Source organism: Eurosta solidaginis, chromosome 2 (assembly GCF_040869045.1).
Source record: "Eurosta solidaginis isolate ZX-2024a chromosome 2, ASM4086904v1, whole genome shotgun sequence".
Classification (NCBI taxonomy): domain Eukaryota; kingdom Metazoa; phylum Arthropoda; class Insecta; order Diptera; family Tephritidae; genus Eurosta; species Eurosta solidaginis.
The window spans coordinates 78502010-78525899 of NC_090320.1; the positions used below are offsets into that span (position 1 = coordinate 78502010).

A 23890-nucleotide genomic window follows, 5' to 3' on the forward strand; every position below is an offset into this window, starting at 1 on the left:
GTTCTCAGTAAACTCCACAAACAGACGTCGGACCTTTATGCAAGGAATTGCCCAGTGAATCCAGTACTCAAAGAACAGTACCAAAAACTTGCGGAAGAAGAACGCATACTCCCCAGGGAAACGTAAGTCACTCTAGCTCTACTTCGGTCTGGATATTGTAACAGGTTAAACTCTTACCTATCCATAATCAACCCCGACATACAAAATGTATGTCATGCTTGCAATGTGTCCCCACATGACACCTACCATCTCTTTAATTGTAATGTGGAACCAACGCCTCTAACACCCCTCACATTATGGTCCACCCCTGTTGAAACAGCAAGTTTCCTTGGACTGCCGTTAGAGGATATTGATGACAATTTGTGATCGGTCTCACCTATTGGGTGGGGCGAAGCACTGCTACAACAACAACAACATAGAAAATGCTACGGGACTTCGCTTGTTGAGCATTTATGCTTTAATTCTAGTGGTTTGCAAATTTATATGAACATTGTTATCGACAAATAATTTTATGTACTACAGTATGTGTGAATTTAATGAAGAAGTTTCATATACCCGATATTTTTTTATGTATAAATAAGAGAACAAGAATTAGTCGATTTGAGCCGGAGGCAGGAGTTTGCAGGTCCTTTAGTTTCAGCTTTGTATTACTTTAGTGTTATTAATTCGCTAGAAAATTATTTAACATGAGCAACCTGTGGAATGTCATAGACCAAGTATAAATTCATGAAACTCTTCTATCATATCCTGGTTATCTTTAAAGCCCACAATTTCTTTTGCGGTATCCTTGGGCAGCCACTTTATTTCAGTATGCTCATCCGATAATTTTGGTTCCTTGGTGACATCCTTTAATTGTGCTAACCAATATGTTACAACTTTCGGTTTTCCCTGAACAATATAGTTCAATATTTTAGGGTTGTCTCGATATATAATTAAATCTTCCTCAGAGTATCTGAAAATCATATTACAATTACTATGTAACAACAATTTTTGGGCAATTCTTTACTTTAGCTCACAACTGCTAAAACTCGTCCAACATCTGGAGTGGTGTCAAAAAACGCATTTTGAACCCAGGGCCACGAATCCGAAGGCGAAATATAAATTTTATTTCTGACAAAAGATATTTCCAAAAAACGGAAAGACGGCCCAGAGCTCTCCGAAACCGGGGGTGGGACCATAGTATTTTTGCGCGGAACACTTTTTTGCATTGGAGGCCATCGGCTTTGAAAAAATTACCCTGGGTGGGTTCAACACCGGTTTGGAGACCAAAACTATATCCGCCCAGAACACTTTACACAGTTTTATTTGTGGGTACCACAAAATCATCAAAATTACAACCCACACGAAAAGTTTCAATTTTGTTTGCAAAATCTGCGGAAGGAAATACAATTTTAAATGGTAATAGTCTAGTTGAGGGGTCGAGTGCTAATACGCTACCAAAAATAGCGAGAGAGGTATCAAACGACGCGTCTTGACATCAATATTAATAATCCGAAGGCGGAGAATAAAAATTGTAACTCGTTCAAAAGATATTAACGAAAACACCAAAAATGACCCGCAGATCCCTCCGAAACGGAGGGTGGAATCCATAATATTTTTGCGCAGAACACCTTTCTGCGTTGGCGGCCTTCGGCCGCGATTATAAAAAATTACCCTGGGTGGGCCCAACACCGGTTTGGGGACCAAAACTATATCCGCGCAAAACACTTATGTTCACAATTTTTTTTTGTGAGTACCACATTACAAGTAAGTAATTACTTACTTACTTAATTGGCGCTTAACCGTCTAAACGGCTATGGCTGTCCAACAAGGCACGCCACTCGCTCCTTCGCTCCGCCAACTGGCGCCAATTGGTCAAACCAAGAGAGTTTAAATCGTTTTCCACCTGGTCCGTCCAACGGAGTGGGGGCCGCCCTCTACCTCAGCTTCCATAGGCGGGTTCCGATAGAAACACTTTCTTGACCGGAACATCATCTTTCATTCGCATAACAGGGCCTAGCCAGCGCAGCCGCTGCGTTTTAATTCGCTGGACTATGTTGATGTCTGCGTATAGCTCGTACAGCTCATCATTAAACATTACAACAACCATATGAAAATCGCCAACTTCAACTGCAAATATTTCCGGACGGAGATAAAATTTTTGTAATTGTTTACTTTAGCTCACAACTGCTAAAACTCTTCCAAAAATATCGGCGCGCTTTTGTTCCAGGATCACGAATCCGAAGGCGGAAATTAATTTTTTTTTCGTTTCGGAGATATTTGCAGACCAGATTGAAAATTTTCATGTGGTTGTTGTAATTCTGGTGATTTTGGCGTACCCACAAGAAAAACTGTGGATAAAAGTGTTTTGCGCGGATATAGTTGTGGCCTCCAAACCGGTGTTGGGCCCACCCAGGGTAATTTTTTATAAGCGCGGCCGAAGGCCTCCAACGCAGAAAGGTGTTTGGCGCAAAAATACTATGGATCCCACCCTGGTTTCAGAGCGCTCCGGAGCCATTTTCGGTTTTTTGCAAATATCTTTTGACAGAAATAAAATTTTGAATTTCCGCTTTCGGATTCGTGGTCCTGGGATCAAACGTGTCTTTTGACACCTCTCCCGATATTTTTGGTCGAGTTTTAGCAGTTGTGAGCTAAAGTAAACAATTACCAAGGTATTTGTTTAACAGGCTTTAGGTCCAAGTTTTAGTATTAAAACACCAAAAATTGTGTGTAACCGAAATATATTGGTAAACTAAAGAAAAAAAATTTTTTGGTGTTTTAATACTAAAAATGAGACCTAAAGCCGGTTAAACAAATATCTTGTTAACAGAAAAAGGTCGCCAAAGGATTTCATTACAAAGACGGAAGCACGCCGTAAGCATAAAACAACAACGAAATGGGATATGCAGAAATAAGGAGGAACTATAGCAATTCTAAGGCAATTATAAATAAATTTCAAATTACATTAAAAAAAATTGACGAAACTTAAATCTAGTATTAAATTTCTTTTAACATGCAGAAAATCTAGACTAATTCCTAATTTTATTAAAAGCTCAACTAGATGTAACAAATTATTTGTATATGACCGTGACACCCACACAGATATTGACAGGACTTTAGACAGACACACAAACAACTACCATACAAAGATACTAAACCTTCTGATCAAACACAAACACAATATACTCAAAAGACAAAAACAGCGCATGGAATACATCACAACAAAGCTGAAGAAAAAGCTGAGCGAAGATGACTTCGAAGAATTTATAAAACAAGAAGAGGAGATTGCGAACAAAGCTACAGGAGCCCTAAAGAAAAAGCAAGAATCAAAACACGAAAATCTAAGGAAAAAACGAAACAATATGTGGGTCAACAACAACAAACATGAGGAGTGGTTTGTAAACACAACTGATGTTGAATTTCCCTCAGACATAAAATGTCTGTTAGCAAAGGGTCCAAAGTTCGCGCTGCCAATAGAAAATAAGAGCTTTCCATTGTTTCAATATATCGCGGATGGTGAGGATTTGGTACAAACAAACACAACGAAAGATAAACAAGAAGAAGAGCGAACAAAATTCTCTGAACTTGTGAAAGCTCATGTAAGAAAAAATAAACAAAGTGCAATAGATAGTGCAATATCGGATACAGTGAAGCGGACGCGGAATTTTCTGAGCAAAAATAAAAATATTCGTGTGTTATCATCGGACAAGGGAAACCAAAGAGTGGCAATGAATGTAAATGACTATGAAAACAAAATGAATGATATATTAAAAATCTTGACAATGTACAGAATTGAGAGACAGGTCCCAACAGCAAGGCTTCAAAGCAAAAATAATAACATAGTGGATAAAATGTACAGAATGGATGTAATCACAAAAGTCGAGAAAAATAAACTCACCACAACCACGGCACTACCTCCACGGATTTATGGACTTCCAAAAACACATAAGCAAGGAACCCCACTCAGGCAGACATGTTCCGCCGTCGGATCTCCAGCACACAACCTGTGCAAATATATAGCGGATATTTTAAAAAACGTCACGGCAAACTCGAGTTATAACATAAAAAATACACTAGACTTCAAAGAAAAAATAAACAACTCGTATATCTATGACGATGAAAGACTAATACCATTTGACGTAATTTCACTGTTTCCCAGTATACCAACCCAACTAGCACTTGACATCATAATAAGAAAATGGACGACAATAGAGTAGCATACGAAACTACCAAAGAAAATGTTTATAGAAATGTTAAAATTTTGCGTCGAAGAAAATCGATATTTCAAATTTAATGATAAAATTTACACCCAGCTGAAAGGGTTGCCAATGGGATCACCGACCTCACCAGTGATTGTAGATATCGTGATTGAGGAGTTGTTGGAGAATACAATGAAAAAGTTAACAAGAGTACCAAGATTAGTCACAAAGTACGTGGACGACCTATTCGCCATAATAAATGAAGATGAGGTACAAAACACACTTTACGCATTAAATTCCTATAAAAAACATATAAAGTTCACAACGGAACTCGAAGACGACGGAAAATTGCCATATCTTGACTCAATCAGCCTTATTGTAAACTTCGCGTGAATGCAATTCCCAATGGAAAAATTCCCACATTTGTTCTGTTCTCATTCAGCCTTATTGTAAACTTCATGTGAATAAATCAATCTCATGAATTTTTTATTTCCCATGAACAAAAAATTCGTATCGTTAATTTCATGTGAATCAATCCTTATATTCGAATTTCGAATATGCTATTGTGAACATTACTCATGTTTTGTTTACAAATTTTTGCAGAAAAAATTGCTGTTGTGTAGTCAAACATTTTTATTTTTGCGTTAAATATTAAAATTGTAATGATTAGTGCTTACTTGCGCCTTTTTTTAATTGAAGAAGAAACTAATACCAGTCAGCAATTGGCTGAACGAGTGTCCAGGAGGATATTACGCGACAAGTGTAATCCCCTTGAATTACCCAAGGCAAGGTAAACATGCAAATAATTATACTCGTAAACCAAATAAATAATAGCGTTTTAACTATGTATACATAGCTTTCACCAATTGTATAAAATAAATAAGCCGGCGTTCAAATATTTGTTGGATGTATTGCACAGTGGTCTGCCAGTGGCACGTAAACATTTTGCAATAGACACAGTCGTAAAGCTTTCAGCTGCTCTAAGATTTTTTGGAGAAGGAGCATACCAAAAAGGAGTAGGGAAGCAAGTGGATGTTGGCTTATCGCAGTCGAGTTTTAGCCACGTCTTGTCTGAAGTATTGAATGTTTTTGAGGAGTGCCTTTGCAATCAGTGGATAAAATGGCCTACAAAAGACGAAATGCGTGAAATTGCTTTGGATTTTCATCAACAATTTAATATCCCAGGCATTATTGGCTGCATAGATGGCACACACGTTAGAATTATAGGCCCCAGGAATAATAAACACTTATATTATAACAGAAAGGGTTACTATAGTATGAATGTTTTGCTGGTAGATTGGTAAAATTTGTGTATGCTTTTACGCATGTTAATAATTTTATCTGCAGGTGTGTGATAACAAAATGGCAATAAGATACGCTACACACGCTGGAGCCTTCCATGACTCATTAATTTGGAATACAAGTGAATTGAGGGTTTCAATGGAGCAGGATTACTTGCTAGGCACTAGAAATGTTTGGCTGCTAGGTAAAATTTTCATCAGCGGAAGAGGGCTCCACAGAAAGCAAATTTAATGAGGTTCATGCACGTGGACGTAACATTGTGGAAAGGACCAATGGCGTCTTAAAAAATAGATGGAAGTGTGTACTAGGAGCCAGGGAGCTACATTATACGCCTAAGAAAGCAGCTCAAATTACTAATGTCTGTTGCACGTTGCACAATATATGCTTAAAGTATCGGTGCGATGACACACCTTTTATTTCAAATAGAGCTTCTCAACCGGAAATTTCTGAACACGTGCAGTTTGAAGAATCTGAATCGCATTCATCATACCTCAATGATTCTAAGCGTATTAGGGCAAATATAGGCAATTGCCTTATGTAAATTTATGACAAAATGTTTTTATAATTGAATGACACTCTTCAAAGAAATGTCTGATTTGTATTAGCTCAAAAGCGGCTTTATTGTTAATCTTGCTTTACCAATTTGAAAAAATAAAGTACATAAAATTCATTTTTTTTACAAAAACGTTCGAAACATTCCAATTAATGCCTAATCTTTTCTTTGCAGCTAGTATTTTCAAATTTTGAACCTCGATTTGGCTGTTTATAAGTATGAGTTTACGGTCAACTTCAATTTTTCTGAGCCGTTCAATTTCCGAATTGTGGCGTTTTATTTCTTTTAGTAAACTGTTTTGAGTATTTTGAAAGTTTTCGAGGCCTTCTATTTCAGTATAGTGATGACTCTGGATTTCAGAGCCCTTTCTGACGTTGTCATTCATTTCTTTTTGAACATCTAGTTCAATGTTTAATAGCTCCGAAGGGTTAATTTTTTGCGAGTTTGCTGGCTGGTTTTTTGTGCAGGCAAAGCACTTTCCCTTTGCGTGTCACCGGCAGTTTCGGTGCTATTTTCGTCCAAAGTATTTTCCATGCAAGTAAGTTCCACTTCAGAGTCCTCACTAGAGCTGTTGTCTTCATCACTACTGTTATTTTCACGTTGCTTAGCAGTTGATTTCGTTGCATTCAAACCAAAAGGCTTGCCATCTTCGACACCTTCCGCAGCTGCTACTGACGCAGTTATATCCAAAATTTACTGTTCTAATACAGAAAAAACATGTTGCTTGCAAGGTCCTCCACCGGTCTTTTTCCTATTTTTGGTATTTTCGATAGCCTTGTTTCGTACGTATCGTTTTTGATCAATCCAAACCTGTAAGCAATGGCTATATAAATTATGGCACATTCCATAGCCACATTGCATTGATAAGTCACCCTTTTCCATTCGGAGATTGATTTTGATGGTGGGCCCATGCTATTGAGGGAATTGTTCAATTTCTTCCAAAAAGCCAGCACTTTATCTTTATTTTTTTTTTTTTGGAAGCCCTTTCCTATTTCAGGATTTTCGGCCATAGTGCTTACCAAGAAAGTCAACTGAGTTTTGTTTATAGACCTAATGTGATATAAAATAATTCTTAACTAAGTTTAATAAGCAATAAACAATCCTTACATTTTATCGAGTGTTGTTCCCCACTTTCAGTTTTGCGAACAAATTCTATACATTCACGTGGAAAAAAATTTGTTGATGGTTGGGGTAATTTTTCGAAAATGGGAAATTTTTCACATGTGAAGTTCACAATGAGAACAGAACAAATGTGGGAATTTTTCCATTGGGAATTGCATTCACACGAAGTTTACAATAAGGCTGATTATTCGACGAGGCAACCAATTGAGGTTAAAGTGGTATAGGAAACCCACATCTACAGGACGAATCATTAACTTTCATTCGAAACACCCAAAGACGATGATAATGAATACAGCAATGGGCTGTATACGACGTATGCTAAATATATCAGATGACGCTTACCACGAAGAGATCAAAGAAGAAGCAAAAGTATTATTAAAAAGTCAAGATTTTCCTGAAAATATTACAAATACCCAATTAAAAGATGTACATCACAAGCTAGTCAACGGGAATCACAAAAACCTGAAATTTTCAAATCATTATCTTATGTACCAAATTTATCAGAGCGCTTAGCAAACTCGAATTGTTATAATAAAGAAAAAGTTAGAATAGCGCACAAGCCAATTAACACATTAAAAAATTTATTCAACAGAACAAAATCTAAGGTACCTCATGCGGATAGAAGCAATGTGATAAAATACCATGTAATGGAAATGACATGGAATCATGCAATAATATATATGTGGACACAACCAAAGCTAAATTAAAAACTCGACTAGCCCAACATAAATCAGACTTTAAACACTGCCACAAAACAACTCACCATAAAACAGCACGGTAATAGTCTAGTTGAGGGGTCAACTGCTAATACGTGTCAAAAAATATCGGGAGAGGTGTCAAAAGACGCGTATTAATCTCGAGAACAATAATCCGAAGGCAAAGCAAAATTTTATCTCTATCCGGAGATATTTGCAGTTGAAGTTGGCGATTTTCATGTGGTTGTTGTTGTTGTACCCACAAAGAAAAATTGTGCATCACCATGGCGGTAGCCACGGATATACCACACACCCGGACTTGGCATGGCGTAGCCCAGGGTTATTTTTTATGGTAATAGTCCAGTTGAGGGGTCGACTGCTAATACGCTAACAACGCGTCTTGACATCAGTATTAATAATCCGAAGGCGGAAAATAAAAATATTAACTCGTTCAAAAGATATTAACGAAAAACCGAAGAAAAAAACCGCGGGTACCTCCGAAACCGGTGGTGGGATCCATAGTATTTTTACGCAGAACACCTTTCTGAGTTGGCGGCCTTCGACCGCGCTTATAAAAAATAACCCTGGGCTACGCCATGCCAAGTCCGGGTGTGTGGTATAACCGTGGCTACCGCCACGGTGATGCACAATTTTTTTTGTGGGTACGACACAACAACAACCACATGAAAATCGCCAACTTCAACTGCAAATATCTCCGGATATAGATAAATTTTTCTTTTCCGCCATCGGATTATTGTTCTCGAGATTAATACGTGTCGTTTGACACCTATCGAGAGAGGTGTCGAACGACGCGTCTTGATATCAGTATTAATAATCCGAAGGCGGAAAATAAAAATTTTAACGCGTTCAAAAGATATTAACGAAAAACCGAAAAAAGACCCGCGGCTACCTCCGAAACCGGGGGTCGGATCCATGGAATTTTTGCGCAGAACACCTTTCTGCGTTGGCGGCCTTCGGCCGCGCTTATAAAAAATAACCCTGGGCTACGCCATGCCAAGTCTGGGTGTGTGGTAAAACCGTGGCTACCGCCACGGTGATGCACAAATTTTTTTGTGGGTACGAACACAACAACAATCACATGGAAATCGCCAACTTCAACTGCAAATATCTCCGGACAGAGATAAAATTTTTCTTTTCCGCCTTCGGATTATTGTTCTAAAGATTAATACGCGTCTTTTGACACATCACTCGATATTTTTGGTAGCGTATTAGCAGTCGACCCCTCAACTAGACTATTACCTTACCTTTTTTATAAGCGCAAAAATACTATGGATCCCACCCGCGGTTTCGGAGGTACCAGTGGGTCTTTTTTTGGTTTTTTGTTAATATCTTTTGAACGAGTAAAAATTTTTATTTTCCGCCTTCGGATTATTACTACTCATAATGTAATGATAGAAGGTGGAGGAAGATTTGACAACTGTCATATCGAACGCCCTTAGCTCCAGTGAGCTCCAGGTTGTATTTTGGAAGTACACGAGAAAGGGGGAATAAAAGATGGCCCCTTTTTGAAATAGTACTTAAATTCATACTTTATAAATAATCATAAAATACAGAAAGGAGTGTACGTAGCTTGATTATTGAGCAATTTTATCATAAAAATTATGAAATGAAGATCGCTTTATTAAGTTTTGAGACGTTTTCAACTTATAAACTTCTTGTGAGCGCATCAATTTTGTTGGTAATACTTTAGGACAAAGGTGGAATGCTTATAAACGAGCAAAAATGTCGGCAGAGGTGTCGAAAGACGCGTTTTTGGCTCGATATTAATAACCTGAATGTATATATTTTACTGATGCCAAAAGATAGTTGCAAAATTTTCGCTGAAAATTTTATGCACAAAGGTGTTCTACCCCGGTTTTGGAGCGGCCAGGGGTTGTTGTCCGGATTACTAATACCGAGGTAAAAACGAGTCTTTTGAACTCTCTCTAGACATTTTTGGGCGTGTAACAACAGTCTAATCCTGTCCTGGAGTATTAAAGAAAGCAGTTTTTAATATATTACATCAGGGGAAAATGTTATTGAACACACAACAGGAGGACGGACAAGGCAGCAGGCAGATACATTTGGTGGAATATTAATTGAGGTTTTGGCTTTAGTCTTGATCCCTATCATTGAATTCGCCGCTGCGTTCAACTATAGTTGGGGGGTCCGAAACCGAAGAGAGTGTGTACAAATCTAGCCAAGCCTTCGCTGACAGTAAAGATACCAAGCGCTTCCCAAGGCAGTCGGTTCTATGTACCGGAGCGACTCGGGATTTTTCCCGACCAAGGACTGTCATTTCAGTGTGACCCCATTTAATTTGTTGCGTCCCTCCCACAAATTGTCATTCTCCCAGCAGCTCCTTGCAGCAGGACTGCTCCATACTCTCTTACTCCGGGAAGGCATCGAATCCAATCCGGGTCCGTCTCCTGACCCCGGTCCTGAGAAATGGTTTTGCTGCATCTGCCGGAAAAAAATCTTTTTAGGACGATCATTATCTGTTCAGTGTGTCTCGTGCAAGGGATGGTTTCATCGGACAGGTTGTTCTGGGCTTGATCCCAAAACCCGACGTCCACGTAACTTTTATAAATCTTTTGTGGCTCCTTGCTGTTCACGCCAAAGGGCGTCCCGCAGTCTACGCCTAAGCGTCCCCCCCCCACTACCTTCCAGCAGCCCCGCTGCTCTGCAAGCCACAACAAGTACCCGCTGCTGCTCGCGGCGCCAACAACTCAAACAGCTGATACCACTCATAACTACTACCTTCGTAGTAGAGTTGGTAGCAATGCTGATCATCAGCCCCTGCCCCCGTCTTCTCCCCCCCCCCCCCCACCTCTTTTCCGGCAGCAATCGTCCAGGTCAGGGAAACAGACTCTTAGTCCCTACCTCCGTTTGCACCGTCTGCCAACACAGAATATATAGGTTTGCGACATCCGCCCAATGCAGCTCCTGCCTTGGGTGGTGCCACTTTCCTAGATGTTCTGGTCTCCGCGACGGCAACCCCCCGACGGGTTTCATCGCGCCATGTTGCCAGGTCGCAAACCCAAATCATCCGGGTACCCCAATGCTTGCCCAAGGACGCCCAGTCCCAGGGCCACAACAGCAATCGCGTCCTGGCCTTCCACAACCCAGGCGTAGTCACCCGTCACTTGGACTGCTAACATGTGGGCATTTCTTCACGAAAAGAAAATGCAAAAATTTGTCATTTTACTCGAAAGAGTAGAGGGCATTCATCCAAGATTTTTCTTCTTCAAAATCCGCTAAAGCTGAGCATAGAAAAAAATTTGTCATTTTTACTCGAAAGAGTAGAGGGCATTCATCCAAGATTTTTCTTCTTCAAAATCCGCTAAAGATGAGCATACAAAAAAATGAGGACACCACTTTCGAGTTTTAGCAGTTCTAAGAAGAATTACCGCAAAACCTACAAGGAAACCTGCAAAAATATATAATTAAAACATTTAATATCGATTTTTAGTTAATATTGCAACATCTTACCATAATTTAATTAAGAAAATATGCTTCTTTTAATAATTTTGTTCAAATAAACAAAATTATTAAATGAGAATTGTCATACGTTTGAATCATATAAAAGTCAACACAAAACGGAACTTCAGAAAAAAAAGTGATGCCATTGTATATTTTTTCAGAAAAAAAAACATTTGTATAGTTTTACATACATTTTTTCCTCTGAATAAAAGCCAAATTAAACTTCCTTAACCCTAACGCCATAGTCGTAACCATACTCATATCCATAACCATCTCAATGTGATCGATTAATGGTGCCTTAACCTAAAAATCGTGAAAATTTCATAAAAATGATGAAAACGCAAAAAATTACAAACATATTCCACAAAAAATAAGTATCTTAGTCATAACGTATCCAAAACAATGAAGAAAATCTAAAAAAAAGTTATTAAATTCACCAACTCAAATATTTTTAGGTTATGGATATGGCGAGAAACCAAAAACCAATTGAATGGCTATGGCGTTAGCGTTATGGTATGGCACCATTAATCGATTACATTCCTTTCCATAAGGTAGGTTCGATCAGCTGATTTATCTGGTTATGGCTTTATGGTTATAAGTCACCATTAATTCGCCCTTAAAAAAGTAGTTTTATAAAGCGACAACATTCTTATTTCTAAGGGCGTTCAAGATGGCGGCGTTAGAGCGTGAAACTGCTTACATCCGCCACCTTCTATAATTCCATCATGATTAATACCCTGCAAAAATTGTTGGATTACGTGTTCCATTTTCTTCATGTTGGAGTACTCTAACAATACTCCTTTACAATGCGTTTGCGGCCCACCATCAGCCGATAATTTCTCGTTTTTTAACGACAGTGATCACGACACGATGACGATCGAACAGAGTTGCCAAAAGTAAAATATTGCATGCAAATAGCTAATAATAAAATTTTACTTTGGCAACTCTGATAAAATGCAACAGCGCACTGGTTTTATGTCCCTACAAGAAACGCTGATAGTTTTACTAATACACTCACACTTGTAATTGACAATGCTGATCCTGCGATGACGTAAACATTGATACTCAAATTTATGTACGTTCCTTTTTTCGCTCACGCATGTCCGCATGTACCCAACGACAGCCTATAATCATGAAAAAGAACTCAAAATGGGAAAGCTTCGGACACCTGGTACAGAACAAAAGAACATACAGCAGATACCATTATGCATGTGAGACAGATACATAATTCTCAACGGAATTTAATGAATGCGAGAACAGTTTATCCGATTTAATCATGTTGTCACTACTGACTGTCATATAACAATCAAATGATTATCACGGTTGTTTTGTTATTTTTTAAATTGCGCCATTTTCAACCGACGAAAACCATATAAAAAATAAGTTTAAAAAATGAAAAAGAGAGCATTTCAAAGCTCCATGCTAAAAGAAAAAAAATCGAAAATAATATTAAAAAATACCAAAAGCTGTCGGAATGTGTGGGGCGCACTCAAAAAATTGATACGCGAAAAATTATAGTGGTTAGTGGTGATTCATTTTTAAACGTGTTTCCGCATGAGGAAAGAGCTCTTCAGTTGTTTTGTTATTTTCTGAATTTAAATTGAACATTCTGAACTCGAATTCTTATAAAACTATTTATTTTAAACAAATAAGAAACACGTATGCTTTTATCACGTACAAAATTAAAAACGTAATGCATTGTTTCATTTTTGGCGGAATATAACAATGGTCATTTATGATAGTATAACAGTCAAACCTGATATCTACAGTAAACTATCATTTATGACACTTAGAGTGTCAGCACTGATCCAGGAAAATGAATGAGAGTGAGCAGTACGGCTATATACTTAATCAGTAGGCCATGTTGGTGTATAAGAAGGAGACAAGAACTCACACGTACACAGTTGTTTACATCACATTTGCGCAAGTCCCCTTAAGTTTGTGATAGAAAGTTTGTATGAGGCGCTGATCGTTAGGTTGACATTGCTGACAATCAGATGATAGTCATATGATATTCATATGATAGTCAGTATTCTTGTAGGGTGTATACATATTTGCCGTCTTTCAGTGAGTTTTACAGCTCCGGCTCACGCTCAATTCTCACGGGAATGCTCTGGATCATTGAGACTTGAGAAGCAGATGTCGTGAAATTTTCGCACACGTGAAATGTGATAGGCAGATGTCGCCGCTGTTTTTCATTTAACTCATACTGCGAAAGGCTAAGCAGCGACATCTATTTTTGAAAAAGTAGGTATATTAAAGGCCGCGTTGCCAACCTAAAAAGAAGTAATTAACAAATTATCTGGGTAATAGTCTAGTTGAGGGGTCGACTGCTAATACGCTACCAAAAATATCGAGTGTGGTATCAAAAGACGCGTATTAATCTCGAGAACAATAATCCGAAGGCGGAAAAGAAAAATTTTATCCCTGTCCGGAGATATTTGAAGTTGGCGATTTCCGTGTGGTTGTTGTTGTGTTCATACCCACAAAAAAATTGTGCATCACCGTGGCGGTAGCCACGGTTATACCACACACCCGGACTTGGCATGGCGTAGCCCAGGGCTATTTTTTATAAGCGCGGCCGAAGGTCGCCAACGCAAAAAGGTGTTCTGCGCAAAAATACTATGGATCCGACCCCCGGTTTCGGAGGTACCCGTGGGTCTTTTTTCGGTTTTTCGTTAATATCTTTTGGACGCGTTAAAATTTGGAAGTATTTTGGAAGTACACGAGAAAGGGGGAATAAAAGATGGCCCCTTTTTGAAATAGTACTTAAATTCATACTTTATAAATAATCATAAAATACAGAAAGGAGTGTACGTAGCTTGATTATTGAGCAATTTTATCATAAAAATTATGAAATGAAGATCGCTTTATTAAGTTTTGAGACGTTTTCAACTTATAAACTTCTTGTGAGCGCATCAATTTTGTTGGTAATACTTTAGGACAAAGGTGGAATGCTTATAAACGAGCAAAAATGTCGGCAGAGGTGTCGAAAGACGCGTTTTTGGCTCGATATTAATAACCTGAATGTATATATTTTACTGATGCCAAAAGATAGTTGCAAAATTTTCGCTGAAAATTTTATGCACAAAGGTGTTCTACCCCGGTTTTGGAGCGGCCAGGGGTTGTTGTCCGGATTACTAATACCGAGGTAAAAACGAGTCTTTTGAACTCTCTCTAGACATTTTTGGGCGTGTAACAACAGTCTAATCCTGTCCTGGAGTATTAAAGAAAGCAGTTTTTAATATATTACATCAGGGGAAAATGTTATTGAACACACAACAGGAGGACGGACAAGGCAGCAGGCAGATACATTTGGTGGAATATTAATTGAGGTTTTGGCTTTAGTCTTGATCCCTATCATTGAATTCGCCGCTGCGTTCAACTATAGTTGGGGGGTCCGAAACCGAAGAGAGTGTGTACAAATCTAGCCAAGCCTTCGCTGACAGTAAAGATACCAAGCGCTTCCCAAGGCAGTCGGTTCTATGTACCGGAGCGACTCGGGATTTTTCCCGACCAAGGACTGTCATTTCAGTGTGACCCCATTTAATTTGTTGCGTCCCTCCCACAAATTGTCATTCTCCCAGCAGCTCCTTGCAGCAGGACTGCTCCATACTCTCTTACTCCGGGAAGGCATCGAATCCAATCCGGGTCCGTCTCCTGACCCCGGTCCTGAGAAATGGTTTTGCTGCATCTGCCGGAAAAAAATCTTTTTAGGACGATCATTATCTGTTCAGTGTGTCTCGTGCAAGGGATGGTTTCATCGGACAGGTTGTTCTGGGCTTGATCCCAAAACCCGACGTCCACGTAACTTTTATAAATCTTTTGTGGCTCCTTGCTGTTCACGCCAAAGGGCGTCCCGCAGTCTACGCCTAAGCGTCCCCCCCCCACTACCTTCCAGCAGCCCCGCTGCTCTGCAAGCCACAACAAGTACCCGCTGCTGCTCGCGGCGCCAACAACTCAAACAGCTGATACCACTCATAACTACTACCTTCGTAGTAGAGTTGGTAGCAATGCTGATCATCAGCCCCTGCCCCCGTCTTCTCCCCCCCCCCCCACCTCTTTTCCGGCAGCAATCGTCCAGGTCAGGGAAACAGACTCTTAGTCCCTACCTCCGTTTGCACCGTCTGCCAACACAGAATATATAGGTTTGCGACATCCGCCCAATGCAGCTCCTGCCTTGGGTGGTGCCACTTTCCTAGATGTTCTGGTCTCCGCGACGGCAACCCCCCGACGGGTTTCATCGCGCCATGTTGCCAGGTCGCAAACCCAAATCATCCGGGTACCCCAATGCTTGCCCAAGGACGCCCAGTCCCAGGGCCACAACAGCAATCGCGTCCTGGCCTTCCACAACCCAGGCGTAGTCACCCGTCACTTGGACTGCTAACATGTGGGCATTTCTTCACGAAAAGAAAATGCAAAAATTTGTCATTTTACTCGAAAGAGTAGAGGGCATTCATCCAAGATTTTTCTTCTTCAAAATCCGCTAAAGCTGAGCATAGAAAAAAATTTGTCATTTTTACTCGAAAGAGTAGAGGGCATTCATCCAAGATTTTTCTTCTTCAAAATCCGCTAAAGATGAGCATACAAAAAAATGAGGACACCACTTTCGAGTTTTAGCAGTTCTAAGAAGAATTACCGCAAAACCTACAAGGAAACCTGCAAAAATATATAATTAAAACATTTAATATCGATTTTTAGTTAATATTGCAACATCTTACCATAATTTAATTAAGAAAATATGCTTCTTTTAATAATTTTGTTCAAATAAACAAAATTATTAAATGAGAATTGTCATACGTTTGAATCATATAAAAGTCAACACAAAACGGAACTTCAGAAAAAAAAGTGATGCCATTGTATATTTTTTCAGAAAAAAAAACATTTGTATAGTTTTACATACATTTTTTCCTCTGAATAAAAGCCAAATTAAACTTCCTTAACCCTAACGCCATAGTCGTAACCATACTCATATCCATAACCATCTCAATGTGATCGATTAATGGTGCCTTAACCTAAAAATCGTGAAAATTTCATAAAAATGATGAAAACGCAAAAAATTACAAACATATTCCACAAAAAATAAGTATCTTAGTCATAACGTATCCAAAACAATGAAGAAAATCTAAAAAAAAGTTATTAAATTCACCAACTCAAATATTTTTAGGTTATGGATATGGCGAGAAACCAAAAACCAATTGAATGGCTATGGCGTTAGCGTTATGGTATGGCACCATTAATCGATTACATTCCTTTCCATAAGGTAGGTTCGATCAGCTGATTTATCTGGTTATGGCTTTATGGTTATAAGTCACCATTAATTCGCCCTTAAAAAAGTAGTTTTATAAAGCGACAACATTCTTATTTCTAAGGGCGTTCAAGATGGCGGCGTTAGAGCGTGAAACTGCTTACATCCGCCACCTTCTATAATTCCATCATGATTAATACCCTGCAAAAATTGTTGGATTACGTGTTCCATTTTCTTCATGTTGGAGTACTCTAACAATACTCCTTTACAATGCGTTTGCGGCCCACCATCAGCCGATAATTTCTCGTTTTTTAACGACAGTGATCACGACACGATGACGATCGAACAGAGTTGCCAAAAGTAAAATATTGCATGCAAATAGCTAATAATAAAATTTTACTTTGGCAACTCTGATAAAATGCAACAGCGCACTGGTTTTATGTCCCTACAAGAAACGCTGATAGTTTTACTAATACACTCACACTTGTAATTGACAATGCTGATCCTGCGATGACGTAAACATTGATACTCAAATTTATGTACGTTCCTTTTTTCGCTCACGCATGTCCGCATGTACCCAACGACAGCCTATAATCATGAAAAAGAACTCAAAATGGGAAAGCTTCGGACACCTGGTACAGAACAAAAGAACATACAGCAGATACCATTATGCATGTGAGACAGATACATAATTCTCAACGGAATTTAATGAATGCGAGAACAGTTTATCCGATTTAATCATGTTGTCACTACTGACTGTCATATAACAATCAAATGATTATCACGGTTGTTTTGTTATTTTTTAAATTGCGCCATTTTCAACCGACGAAAACCATATAAAAAATAAGTTTAAAAAATGAAAAAGAGAGCATTTCAAAGCTCCATGCTAAAAGAAAAAAAATCGAAAATAATATTAAAAAATACCAAAAGCTGTCGGAATGTGTGGGGCGCACTCAAAAAATTGATACGCGAAAAATTATAGTGGTTAGTGGTGATTCATTTTTAAACGTGTTTCCGCATGAGGAAAGAGCTCTTCAGTTGTTTTGTTATTTTCTGAATTTAAATTGAACATTCTGAACTCGAATTCTTATAAAACTATTTATTTTAAACAAATAAGAAACACGTATGCTTTTATCACGTACAAAATTAAAAACGTAATGCATTGTTTCATTTTTGGCGGAATATAACAATGGTCATTTATGATAGTATAACAGTCAAACCTGATATCTACAGTAAACTATCATTTATGACACTTAGAGTGTCAGCACTGATCCAGGAAAATGAATGAGAGTGAGCAGTACGGCTATATACTTAATCAGTAGGCCATGTTGGTGTATAAGAAGGAGACAAGAACTCACACGTACACAGTTGTTTACATCACATTTGCGCAAGTCCCCTTAAGTTTGTGATAGAAAGTTTGTATGAGGCGCTGATCGTTAGGTTGACATTGCTGACAATCAGATGATAGTCATATGATATTCATATGATAGTCAGTATTCTTGTAGGGTGTATACATATTTGCCGTCTTTCAGTGAGTTTTACAGCTCCGGCTCACGCTCAATTCTCACGGGAATGCTCTGGATCATTGAGACTTGAGAAGCAGATGTCGTGAAATTTTCGCACACGTGAAATGTGATAGGCAGATGTCGCCGCTGTTTTTCATTTAACTCATACTGCGAAAGGCTAAGCAGCGACATCTATTTTTGAAAAAGTAGGTATATTAAAGGCCGCGTTGCCAACCTAAAAAGAAGTAATTAACAAATTATCTGGGTAATAGTCTAGTTGAGGGGTCGACTGCTAATACGCTACCAAAAATATCGAGTGTGGTATCAAAAGACGCGTATTAATCTCGAGAACAATAATCCGAAGGCGGAAAAGAAAAATTTTATCCCTGTCCGGAGATATTTGAAGTTGGCGATTTCCGTGTGGTTGTTGTTGTGTTCATACCCACAAAAAAATTGTGCATCACCGTGGCGGTAGCCACGGTTATACCACACACCCGGACTTGGCATGGCGTAGCCCAGGGCTATTTTTTATAAGCGCGGCCGAAGGTCGCCAACACAAAAAGGTGTTCTGCGCAAAAATACTATGGATCCGACCCCCGGTTTCGGAGGTACCCGTGGGTCTTTTTTCGGTTTTTCGTTAATATCTTTTGAACGCGTTAAAATTTTTATTTTCCGCCATCGGATTATTAATACTGATGTCAAGACGCGTCGTTTGACACCTCTCTCGATATTTTTGGTAGCGTATTAGCAGTCGACCCCTTAACTAGACTATTACCCAAAATTATTTATCTGGCTCAGGATTTTGCCACCGGATGATAGCTATTATATTTGTTTTCTTATTCACGTATGCGTATTATATTAGTTTCTTTATTCACGCAAATGCTAAATAACATCAGACTATTCATAGTGTAAAATATAAAAGTTGTATTGCCCCTCTTCATTTACTTTCATTTTAAATTAAATTCACTTCAATAATTCTCTCCGACACAATTCCTCTTTAGTACTTTGGCATATGATCCACTGTGGGTGCTCCATGGAGTACTACAGTGAAAGTACTTTGGAAAGTACTCTCACGTATGTACTGTATGGAATACTCACAAACAAAGCGAGAGTGGGATCACCTACTCCTCTCCTAGGACATCGCAATGTTAATTGGAGCACATTTTTTGTATGAATATAGATTAGATTTGGAGCAGTCCTGTACTCCCAAAGGAGTATTCCTTACATTCCAAGGCAGTCGGTTCTATGTACCGGAGCGACTCGGGATTTTTCCCGACCAAGGACTGTCATTTCAGTGTAACCCCATTTAATTTGTTTCGTCCCTCCCACAAATTGTCATCCTCCCAGCAGCTCCTTGCAGCAGGACTGCTCCATATTCTCTTGCTCCGGGAAGGTATCGAATCCAATCCGGGTCCGTCTCCTGACCCCGGTCCTGAGAAATGGTTTTGCTGCATCTGCCGGAAAAGAATCTTTTTAGGACGGTCATACTCTGTTCAGTGTGTCTCGTGTAAGGGATGGTTGCATCGGACAGGTTGTTCTGGGCTTGATCCCAAAACCCGACGTCCACGTAACTTTTATAAATCTTTTGTGGCTCCTTGCTGTTCACGCCCAAGGGCGCCCCGTTGTCTACGTCTAAGCGCCTCCCCCCCCCCCCCCCCCCCCCCCATTACCTTCCAGCAGCCCCGCTGCTCAGCAAGCCACAACAAGTACCCGCTGCTGCTCGCGCCTTACGGCGCCAACAACTCAAACAGCTGCTACCACTCATAACTACAATCTTCGTAGTAGAGTCGGAAGCAATGCTGAGCAACAGCCCCTGCCCCCGTCTTCTCCCCCCCTCTTTTCCGGCAGCAATCGTGTAGGTCAGGGAACCAGACTCTTAGTCCCTACCTCCGTTTGCACCGTTTGCCAGCGCAGAATATATATGTTTGCGACATCCGCCCAATGCAGCTCCTGCCTTGGGTGGTGCCACTTTCCTAGATGTTCTGGTCTCCGCGACGGCAACCCCTCGACGGGTTTCATCGCGCCATGTTGCCAGGTCGCAAACCCAAATCATCCGGGTACCCCAATGCTTGCCCAAGGACGCCCAGTCCCAGGGCCACAACAGCAATTGCGTCCTGGCCTTCCTCAACCCAGGAGTAGTCACCCGTCACTTACCCCCAGAGTGGCGACGTCTCCCCTCATGCACTTCAGAATTCTGCAGTTAAACTGTAATGGACTAACTGGGAAGATTACGGAGATAGTCAATTTCATGAAGCGGCACAACATCCGCATTGCTGCGATTCAAGAGACTAAACTCACAGCACGATCTGCATTGCAGACCTGCTCTGGGTATAATGTCCACAGAAAACATCGCGAGAGCGGAAATGGAGGCGGCCTCGCGTTTATAATACACCACTCTGTGCAATATCACATATTTGATCCTGGCATCGACCGCAGGGACAACGTCTTAGAACGTCAAGGTCTATCTGTCCGGTCAGGCGATGCAAACCTAGAAATCATCAACATCTACATCCCCCCTGCCACCTGTTGTCCCGGTGGATACCGCCCTAATATCAGAGCCTTACTCACTGGAAACAATCGCATTATTTTAGGCCACTTCAATGCCCATCATGATCTATGGCACTCAAATTTGCGGGCGGACAGTAGGGGCGAGATGTTGGCGGATCAAATAGAAGAAACGACGTTCTGCACAATAAACGGAGACGCCCCCACACGTATGGTAGGAAGCTGTCACAGTTCGCCAGATATCTCAATCGTGAGCGCAGAACTCGTAAACTGCGTCAACTGGCAGCCGATGGTATCATTGGCATCCGACCACCTGCCTATACTTGTTTCGCTCGAGCGTACCGCCGACTTCATCGTCACCGAAAAACGCACTTTCATAAACTTTAAAAAAGGAAAGTGGGAAGAATATAAATCCTTTACAGAAAACCTCTTTGCTGCCCTCCCTATCCCGACTGATGCCCGCCAAGGGGAGCGTGCCTTCCGCAAGGTCATTGAATCCGCCTCGGCACGTTTCATTCCCGCCGGGAGAATTCCCGAAATCCGGCCCCACTTCCCGGCGGAGGCCGCAAACTTAGCGAGAGAACGTGACCTTATAAGGCAGCTTGATCCAGGCGACCCCCAAATAAGGGATATAAACCAACGCATCAGATTGCTTGTGGATGAACACAAGCGGGCGAAATGGGAGGAGCACCTAAGAGGTTGTAACCTCTCTACCGGTGTGGGTAAACTTTGGTCCACCGTAAAGTCCCTATCGAATCCGACCAAGCACAAAGACAAAGTTTCCATCGCCTTTGGCGACAAAGTGCTGTCGGATGCGAAAAAATGCGCGAGCGCTTTCTGCCGACAATATATAATGCATTCCACGGTCGACAAAGTTAGACGGAGGGCCAACAGACACGCACATAAACACAAATTCAGCGCGTCACCAATCACCATCACCGCTAAAGAGGTTGAGGACGCCATTGGTCGCGCTAAACCATCCAAAGCAGTGGGCCCAGACGGCATAGCCATGCCGATGCTTAAAAGCCTAGGGAAAGAGGGTTTCAAAAATTTAGCGCAGGTCTTCAACCTGTCCCTTTCCACCTTTGTCATACCCGAGAAATGGAGAATGGCCAAGGTGGTCCCGCTACTAAAGCCTGGTAAACCAGCTAACATAGGAGAGTCGTATCGTCCGATATCTCTCCTATCGCCAGTAGCAAAGACGCTCGAAGCCATTTTGCTCCCTTATTTCCAAGCAAATTTGCAACTAGCCTCCCATCAGCATGGCTTCAGAAAACTCCATAGCACTACCTCCGCGCTAAATGCCATTGGCACCCAGATAAATTGCGGTTTAAATCAAAACCCCCACCATAGAACAGTACTCGTAGCGCTAGACCTATCAAAAGCTTTTGATACGGTCAACCATGGCTCGTTACTGCAAGACCTGGAAGGGTCTACCCTTCCCCCATGTCTTAAAAGGTGGACCGCAAATTATCTGGGTGGTCGGCAGGCATCGGTGCTATTTAGAAACGAAACATCAAAGCCAAGGAGAATTAAACAAGGGGTGCCACAGGGTGGTGTCCTATCCCCACTTTTGTTTAATTTCTACATATCTAAGCTACCTTCACCACCGGAAGGATTCACAATCGTTTCCTACGCCGATGACTGCACAGTAATGGCCACAGGCCCAGGCCCACAGATCGATGAGCTATGCAACAAAATAAACGGCTACCTCCCTGATCTCTCCAGTTTTTTCGCCTCGCGAAACCTGGCATTATCACCGACTAAATCTTCCGCGACCTTATTTACAACATGGACGTCCCAAATGTCGACCATTTTGAACATCCACGTCGATGGCTCTACGCTACCGACTGTCCTACACCCCAAAATCTTGGGTGTGACGTTTGATCAGGATCTACATTTTGGTGAGCACGCAGCCGCAATTGTTCCGAGAATTCAGAGCCGTAACAAAATCCTCAAATCCCTTGCTGGCAGTACCTGGGGAAAAGATAAAGAAACGCTCATGACTACATACAAAGCAATTAGCCAGCCGATTACGTGCTACGCGTCACCCATATGGTCGCCAAGCCTAAAAATTACCCACTGGAAGAAGCTACAGGCCTGCCAAAATACTGCTCTCAGAATTGCCACGGGCTGTCTTCTTATGTCCCCAGAACACCATCTACATAATGAGGCGAGAATACTCCCCATCAGGGAAAGAAACGAGATGCTGACCAAACAGTTCCTGTTGAATACCCAGAAACCTGGGCATCCCAACAGACATCTGATTGACGAGCCAGCACCGCCTAGGGGCTTAAGGAGTCATCTCCGTAAGCATTTTGAGGAAATACGGCATCTGAGAACACAGCCGTATGAAGCGAAAAAACACAAGCAGGTCCTTGGTGAACTCCACAAACAGGCGTCCGACCTTTATGCCGGGAATTGCCCGGTGAACCCAGTACTCAAAGTAAAGTATCCAAAACTTGCGGAAGAGGAACGCATACTCCCCAGGGAAATGCGTGTCACTCTGGCTCAACTTCGTTCTGGATACTGTAACAGGTTAAACTCTTACCTATCCAGAATCAACCCCGACATACAAAATGTATGCCCCACTTGCAATGTGTCCCCACATGACACCAACCATCTCTTTAATTGTAATGTGGAACCAACGCCTCTAACACCCCTTTCCCTATGGTCCACCCCTGTTGAAACAGCAAGTTTCCTTGGACTCCCGTTAGAGGATATTGATGACAGTTTGTGATCGGTCGCGTCTGTTAGGTGGGGCGAAGCACTGCTACAACAACAACAACAACATTATTTATAGAGTACTCGCGTTTTTTGAAGGGTACTGATGAAGACGCGTCGTTTGACACCTCTCTCGATATTTTTGGTAGTGTATTAGCAGTCGACCCCTCAACTAGACTTTTACCTGTTAAATTTCCGCTTTCGGATTCGTGATCCTGGATCCAAAGCGCTTCGTTTAGCACCTCTCCCTATATTTTGGACGAGTTTTAGCAGTTTTGAACTAGAGTAAAGAAATACCAACTTTTTGAGCTTTATACCTACGAGGGGCAGTACTTACCCGGCTTCTTCTTTGGTCTCCCGCAAAGCGGTTGTAAAATCATCTTCGCCCGGATCAACATGACCTTTGGGCGAACTCCAATGAAATTCACCATAGGATGCTCGCAGCAAAAGAAATTGAATATGTTTTTCGACACGGCGAAATATGACAAGCCCAGCAGCCCTTTTTGCCATATCAATATTATTTAATTACAACACAATTTATAGCGAAATGTAAAATAAATACAGCTGATGCAAAC

At 40.9% G+C, this 23890-nt stretch overlaps 1 protein-coding gene and 2 long non-coding RNA genes across 4 annotated transcripts; 1 reads left to right on the forward strand and 2 right to left on the reverse strand.

The window, feature by feature from the left end:
- Nucleotides 1-434: 434 nt before the first annotated feature.
- On the reverse strand, nucleotides 435-23890 carry Datp (purine phosphoribosyltransferase family protein Apf). The gene is made up of 2 exons (XM_067765867.1): nucleotides 23653-23890; nucleotides 435-952 (listed from the first exon to the last, which is right to left on the reverse strand). Exons 1-2 carry the CDS (start codon nucleotides 23823-23825, stop codon nucleotides 706-708), a joined length of 420 nt encoding a protein of 139 aa, XP_067621968.1. The 5' UTR covers nucleotides 23826-23890; the 3' UTR covers nucleotides 435-705.
- Nucleotides 4781-6168, forward strand: LOC137240000 (uncharacterized). The gene is made up of 3 exons (XR_010949577.1): nucleotides 4781-4968; nucleotides 5035-5470; nucleotides 5526-6168. It is a non-coding gene; the product is annotated as an uncharacterized lncRNA (long non-coding RNA).
- LOC137240002 (uncharacterized) lies at nucleotides 5769-10391 on the reverse strand. 2 transcript variants are annotated; one of them, XR_010949578.1, is made up of 3 exons: nucleotides 9116-10391; nucleotides 6906-7083; nucleotides 5769-6843 (listed from the first exon to the last, which is right to left on the reverse strand). It is a non-coding gene; the product is annotated as an uncharacterized lncRNA (long non-coding RNA). The 2 variants fall into 2 exon arrangements; XR_010949579.1 differs by lacking the exon at nucleotides 9116-10391 and adding an exon at nucleotides 7141-7730.